This window comes from Vigna radiata, chromosome 6 (assembly GCF_000741045.1).
Source record: "Vigna radiata var. radiata cultivar VC1973A chromosome 6, Vradiata_ver6, whole genome shotgun sequence".
Taxonomy (NCBI): domain Eukaryota; kingdom Viridiplantae; phylum Streptophyta; class Magnoliopsida; order Fabales; family Fabaceae; genus Vigna; species Vigna radiata.
Window position 1 is genome coordinate 35,866,486 of NC_028356.1, and position 6,992 is coordinate 35,873,477.

The following is a 6,992-nucleotide window of genomic DNA, read 5'->3' on the forward strand; positions in this document are numbered from 1 at the left end:
TTTGACACGTGTGCAGTGTCAAAATCGTGTCAAAAAATAGGTTAAAATAAAAAACATTCCTTTAAAGTTAAAATCTATTAAGAAAAGGAAAACTATAGTTTGTAGGTAGTAATGAACTGCATGCTGTATTATTAACAAAGCATGATTGAACATAAAGAAACAGCACTTTGGAATCTACAATGAATCTTTGACGAAAGAATTTGTCGTTTTAACCTGTGACATTAATTGAAACCATAATCTAAATCGTGATTCATGGGACAATGTTTTGGCTCACTCAAAAACAGCAAGGAGTTGTGGGATGATTATGCAAAAGTGATAGAGGAATTTGACCTGGTAGCAAAACAAAAAACAAGTGGATTCACGATAGTGCCATCTTTCATACGGTGCAATTAAAGTGTGGGAAAAATTGTTGTTGCGAGATTGTAGAGTCCAAAAGGGTTACGACTTAGGAACGAGGATGTAATGGCCACTATGATGTTTTTTCTTTGTGGGTTTCTCGTTTTCCATAACGTATTTTGTGCTGTCTCTGATTTTAGAATTCAGAAGAGGACTGTGACACTTCAGAGTACAATTCAAGTTTAATTTGCCTTGAAAAAAATTGTAACTCTGTGTTTTATTTATATATATAATTGCCAACAAATTGGTTGTTTGAATATCAATTTCAATACATATAGTACCGTATGTCATACATTTATCTCAACTCAAACCAATTCAGACATTCATGTAAAGTAAAAAAACAACCAAACAGTGAATAGGTACGGCTGAATCAACAGAGGATATCAGACGACTAGCGACAAAGATGTCCGGTCTTAGTCAAGAAATAGGTTTTGTTATAAGATTAAGATAAATAGTAATTAGAGATATTGGACTGAAATTGAACCTCAATTAAAGTTTAAGTAATCTCAAAATGTATGATAAAAACTATAAATAAAAATTAAAAGTAACAGATATGTGATCACATTTACTATATAATTATTACCATAATATTTAACTACAGTTAATAACTTAGACATCAGAAAACCTTTGGTAACTATATCTTCAAAACAGTGGAGCGAAAACAAGAAGCAAGAGAACAGTTACCGAATGGAGTGATTCGATCTCACACTCAAAACACATATTAATGTTGTTTATTCATGAAAAAAATGATAACTACCTTTTGACACTCTGCACACGTTGAAGTGGTAAGAGTTTTAGATTTTTTTTATTTTGGTTTTAAATTATTCTAGGTTTCTAGTTAAAGTTCTTTTGAATTGTAAATTTCACAAGTCACAAGTTATAAGTTAAAATCGTATCTCACATTACTGAATTTTAAAGATATTTCAAATTAGACGTGAAATAGAATTAGGTTTTTAATATTAGTTTGAGTATTTTTAGCCTTATTAGTATGGGGTGCATTTAGTAACAGTGGGGTGCAGAAGCAATATATCAAATTAGGATGCAGATTAAGTCGACCTGGTCCAATTTTTAAAGAGCCCAACATCAAGCTCAATTTTAAAAGCCCAACCCATTTATTCAAGCTCGCAGTTACCCGCGGGGTCCCTGGAGTCTGATTTGGGCATGGAAGGAGAACACAAATCGCAGAAACTTTCGTTGTTTTACGAATCTGGTGTATACTCCTTCGATGATTCAAACGCCGTTTTCGTGGACTCCGTCCGCGTTCTCAACCGTTTTTACCACCGCTTCAGCGTTTCTCCTTCACTCTACTATTCTCGTTTCTTCAAAACCCAAACAACCCCCAACGCCGTCTCCTCCACCGTCACTCCCTCTCCCAGGAAGCGGAAGCGGAAACGGAGAGAATCTCGACCGTTGAACGAGAGAGAGCTAATCGCTCTACAGCGTCACCAGGTAGTAACGGAGTGTACTGTTATTATTATTAGAATTACTATTATTTGTGACTTTTATTAATTAATTAACTAATTAATTGCGTTGGCACGTGTGGGTTTTGTGCAGGAAGCGAGGCCACTGTTGTTGGCGGCGCACGAGTGTTTGCTGAAATCAACTGAAGTGTTGAATGCTTTGAAAACTCTGAAGAGTGAACCGAGTTGCTCAACGAAGGAGTGTGACGGTGGTCAACGCTCTTTCGTTGACCTGGGACACGTGGCTCCTCAGCTTGAGGTAACGCTAAGTTTACGTCTCAGTGACAATGACGCTGACCCTCACCCGCTCCCAAAGGATTTAGATGGTGAGTGTTCTAGGTGTTCATAGAAAAATTTATCTATGGTGGCTATGCCTAAGTATTAGATTGAGTTAGTTCTTTCATTGGAATAATGTTTGAGTCCTTGTTAGTTGGATTGTGTGGAGTTAGCTGTTGAACAAAAGCTTATTGCGTAAATGTAATTCTTTGGTTTTTCAGACCTTCCCAGTGGGCAATGCTGTGTAGAGAAGGTACTCCGTGCTTTTAATAATTTGGTTGCTAATGACACCCAGGATGATGCAGTGGCTAAAATTTTGAGCAATTCCTATATAATGCCTCGGGAGAGTTGCTTTTACATGGTATGTTAGAACCTGCATATCTGTAGTTGGAATGTGTTTACTTTTCAAAGTTTCTATCTACTGGGGTTTCTTCTTTGGCTCATTTTATTTGTTGAGGTTTCTTAGTTTTTTAGTTCATTAAACTTTTAAATCTTGATCCAATTCTGTGTATCTTACATTTATAATATTTATCTGTTTTCATATGTGGAAGTCTGATCTGGGACAGATTCGCAATCTAATTCCTGGTAATGGTTGCATATGAAACTCAATTTTATATTTCTTGTTACATGTCTTGGTATCACTTAGCTACTGTCTGGTTCATGATACCACAATGTCAGCGTTTACTTTTTATGCCACAATCACCTTCATGAAAAAAGGGAACCCTTTCTAACTACGTGTCATTATCTTTCTTTCTCGTGTCTTTGAATTAATGTTCAAAAGTTCAGTGACATGGTAATGGAGTTATCTTGAATTTAATCAAATTATGCTAGATGGATGGAAGGTATTTCCGGACTGCCTGTATGATCTTATAAATAAAATTGTTTTTGCGGAAATTCTTTTTGTGGCCTTTTTTGGGGTACCTTTTGCATGACCTTAACAGCCACAAACCAGTTTGTATCTTTTGTGTTAAGGTGGTCAAGTAATGAGGGTGTAATATTTAATTGCACTTTTGTTTGATTAAATTTGTGCAGCTCATGCTGATTCTGGCTTCAACCTCATAATGGTGGATCCACCTTGGGAAAATGCTAGTGCCCACCAAAAATCAAGGTATGTTAAAAGTCATACTATGTTTCATTGATGTAAAGTTTTCGAATTTCCTTTATGATATGATGTCTCATTGAAGTAGAGTTACATATAATGTCTCATTGATGTAACTCGTCCCTGCATCGACTAGGGATATGCCATGCTTCTCTTTGATCTTTGTTGTTCAGATACATTTCTCTCTAATGAATCGACGTAGAGGGTTCTTTCTTGGAATTTGGGGGAGGGTCCATCATTGAATAATATATATATATATATATATATATATATATATATAATATAATATAATATAAACAGAGATAGCTTTGTGACTCATTGTCGTAGCATAAAATGCAGCTTTTTTAAGCGAACTTGATCGCAATGTCATCACTGTAGGTACCAAACCTTGCCCAACAGGTATTTTTTATCCCTTCCTATAAAGCAACTCACTCACACTGAAGGAGCACTTGTAGCCTTATGGGTGACCAACAGAGAGAAGCTACGATGTTTCATTGAGGCAGAGCTTTTTCCTACCTGGGGAGTCAGTTATGCTGCTACTTTTTATTGGTTAAAGGTGACCTCTCAACTCAATAACTGACCCTTTCCTTGGTAATTGGCATATAAGTTTATGGAGTCATTCCAAATGTCTGTTATTATTTTTTGTCAAATGCAGGTGAAAGAAAACGGATCCTTGATTTGTGATTTAGATCTCTTCCATCATAGGCCGTATGAATGCCTGATCTTGGGATATAGTCCTGGGAAGGTCAGATTTTGCAATGTTTATTTATTAAGCCTTTTAAGTATTAGACACCCCCTTCTGTTCATAGCACTCAGTTGTGCTCTTTTGCACCTTTCTAGGTAAATAATACTGATAATCTATCAGAGTTTAAACCTGTGAAGAATGATCGGGTGATTATGAGCATTCCTGGGGATTACTCAAGGAAACCCCAAATTGCAGGTATCCTTGTCTGTCTAATGTGGTGTTTTAAATTTCTAAACAATCAGTTGCACTGAAAGTTAGACATGATTTGAATGCATATTCATCTTCCTCATAATATTGGTCAGATTTATTACTGGAGCACGTTCCTGGACTCAAACCTCCTCGATGTATAGAGCTATTTGCTAGAGAGATTTTGGCTGGATGGGTTTCTTGGGGAAATGAACCCCTCTACTTTCAAGATTCTAAACATTTTGTTAAAAAGATGATTCAATGATTCTTAAGGAAAAAAGATTCCATCCTTGGTGATGATCTATTCATTTTTTTATCTTCAGCATATATTTTTACCATATTTATTTCGTGTGACTTGATCTCTTCTGGCTCTAACACTTATTTTCGCCTTCTTTTCTATGGTTAGAAACAAAGACATACTGAAGCTCTGCTTCGACTGTGAGAGATTGGTCTTAAACAATGGTAGGGAACGGTTTCTAATTTCTAAGATATGTAATGCTTATTGGTGGGATTTTGTTTAAAGAGCCCTAATTTAAACATTTCAGCACTATCAATAAGTTGTAGTTCAATGCAATTTCAATTTATCTATGTATTTATGTCATATGCAGCAGCCAGTGTTTTATAGTAATTTTGTCCATTCACTAGAGTGACAAAGTTTTGTGAAAATGTACAAATTATTTTCTTATCATGCTAGGGTTTGAAATTATCTTGCCTGCAATGTGCTGTATGATTTAGTTAGATTCATCTAAATTGAGAAACATAACTTTTTGGCAGCTTCAATCTTTGACCCACACGAAAGAGAATATGGAAAAAGAAAAAGTTTCAAACACTCCCAAAAAGAAGGTAAAGAAAAAGCTTTTCGCCGTTCTTGGTCCAAATCGATGACGACATTTGAAGGGTCATCAATTTGACTAATCATAATATCTCTTTCCATTCAAAGAATACCACAATTTAATATTCTTTTCATCTTATTTTTAATGAGTTAAAACAAAAGCAAAAAAACAAAAAATCTGATTAACTATAATCAACTAAGATTTGGGATTCGATCTATATTTAAATTTAAACAAATAATGTAGTAGTTAACAATGTGCACAGTATTAATTAAATAACTTGCTAATTTTAGCAAAAATAAGGTGAAGTAATGGCCGTGATGTGAATTATTAAGTAGGGCCTGGCCTAGGTAAGTTGCCTGTAGGCTCTTAAAAATATTTATAATTATTTAACAGAATAATCGGTATTAAAGAGTAAACCAATTTTCTATTCGTTTGTTCCTTTTTAACCATAGATATTTGAACTTTATTTTATATATTATTCTATTAGAATGAATTTTTCCATAAAATAAAATAGAATTATGCATTTTAGTTTCAGAGAGAATTATGCATTTTAGTTTCAGACACCTATTGTTTATTAATTATTTTGTTAGTTTTCTACACCTAATACTTTATGTTGCGTTTTGTTTGAGTAGAAAAAACACTATAGAAAAATAGAAATATACTGAAAAATGTGTTACTTAAATTCACAAAGAAGAAAAGAAAAAGAGAGAATTAATTTTCTGTTATTTGGAAGGGTGAAAGGAGTGAGTAAATGGAAATAAATGATACATAGACAAACTTATTTAATTGTATTTTGCCGAAGTAACAAGCAAGTAAGAAGTGACAGTAATCTGCACTCTGCAGAGTCCGAATTCCACTTTATCTGAAAAAGTCTCAAAACAGAAGCTATATCCATTTTTTTATGAATTTTCTTTTCAAATTTTAATCATTTCTCGTACTCTGTCCATTTTAAAACTCCTCAAGGTAATTATTGAACAAAAGACTAGTTGAAAAATATTTTGTCTGAAATTAATATAATTAAATGTTATTGATATAATTTACAATATTTTAAATTAATTTACACATTTTTATCAGTTTTTAAAGCTAAAGTAATACGATGATGATATTTAGACAATATTTTTTTGACAACATTTGAACATTGATTACGTGTCAATCTGTGATTGGTCAAAAATTATTCCACAATAATGTTTATAATAATTATTATTGATTGTGGAATAATTTTTGATCAATCACATATTGACACATAATCAATGTTCAAATATTGTCAAAAGAAATAGATAATGGTAGTTGGTATTACTGCTATGATGGGACGATGATGACTTGTGTGTGATCGATTGGCGTATGAGAAGTAATATATAAAATACACTCTAATGCTTAAGTTATAATTTTTATATAAAAATATAAAGTAATTCAATGAAGTGATTTTATTACTTAATTTATCTCTTAATAATTATTAATGTAAATCTTAATACTTATCAATAACCGTTATAATATTAATTATATTTTAAATCTCTTAATTATTATCGGAACTCCTTTCAAGGAACTATGTCATTCTACCTATCTACTATAAACCCATAATAATAGTTGGTGTTACTAGTAAGTACATGCACTTATCCTTCTAATATCAATTATTGATTTAATTTTATAACATTCTTAAATGCAATAAAAAACTAAAAAAAAAAGAAGTTTGATTTGCTTATTTCTTTTTCCAAGTTAAAGAAATAAATAATTGGTAATAATACATTTGGGATTTAAATATAATTCCTTATTTTTCTTACACATATGAATCATTGTGTTTTGAATCATTGATGATCTTCAGTTGTGGGTCCCACTCCCATTAATAATTAGCTTATCAGGGAAAGCAGTCCACATGGAATGCAATACGTCCACGCGTCACATCTATGATTCCGCTAGGGCCCACTTCACAACCATCAGCAGCGCCGAACAATCCCAACCGTAAAATCTCTCATTAAATATTAAATCTAACAAAGCTCGCA

The 6,992-nt window shown here is 33.1% G+C and overlaps 1 protein-coding gene across 2 annotated transcripts; it reads left to right on the forward strand.

Annotated features, from left to right (window-relative positions):
• The first annotated feature begins 1,511 nt into the window (after positions 1-1,511).
• LOC106764231 (methyltransferase-like protein 2) lies at positions 1,512-4,455 on the forward strand. 2 transcript variants are annotated; one of them, XM_022782571.1, is made up of 9 exons: positions 1,512-1,845; positions 1,951-2,182; positions 2,354-2,493; positions 2,684-2,717; positions 3,165-3,240; positions 3,610-3,787; positions 3,887-3,976; positions 4,072-4,171; positions 4,279-4,455. In XM_022782571.1, exons 1-9 carry the CDS (start codon positions 1,558-1,560, stop codon positions 4,425-4,427), a joined length of 1,287 nt encoding a protein of 428 aa, XP_022638292.1. In that variant the 5' UTR covers positions 1,512-1,557; the 3' UTR covers positions 4,428-4,455. The 2 variants fall into 2 exon arrangements, with proteins under 2 accessions (XP_022638292.1, XP_022638293.1); XM_022782572.1 differs by having other exon boundaries at positions 3,631-3,787.
• Positions 4,456-6,992: the final 2,537 nt, after the last annotated feature.

Excerpts from the sequence above, each read along its gene's own strand:
- LOC106764231 (XM_022782571.1), top strand. The coding sequence starts at position 1,558 with ATGGAAGGAGAACACAAATCGCAGAAACTTTCGTTGTTTTACGAATCT. Across the intron at positions 2,183-2,353 it reads GCTCCCAAAGGATTTAGATG|ACCTTCCCAGTGGGCAATGC; the intron begins GTGAGTGTTCTA and ends TTGGTTTTTCAG. Across the intron at positions 2,718-3,164 it reads GATTCGCAATCTAATTCCTG|CTCATGCTGATTCTGGCTTC; the intron begins GTAATGGTTGCA and ends AAATTTGTGCAG.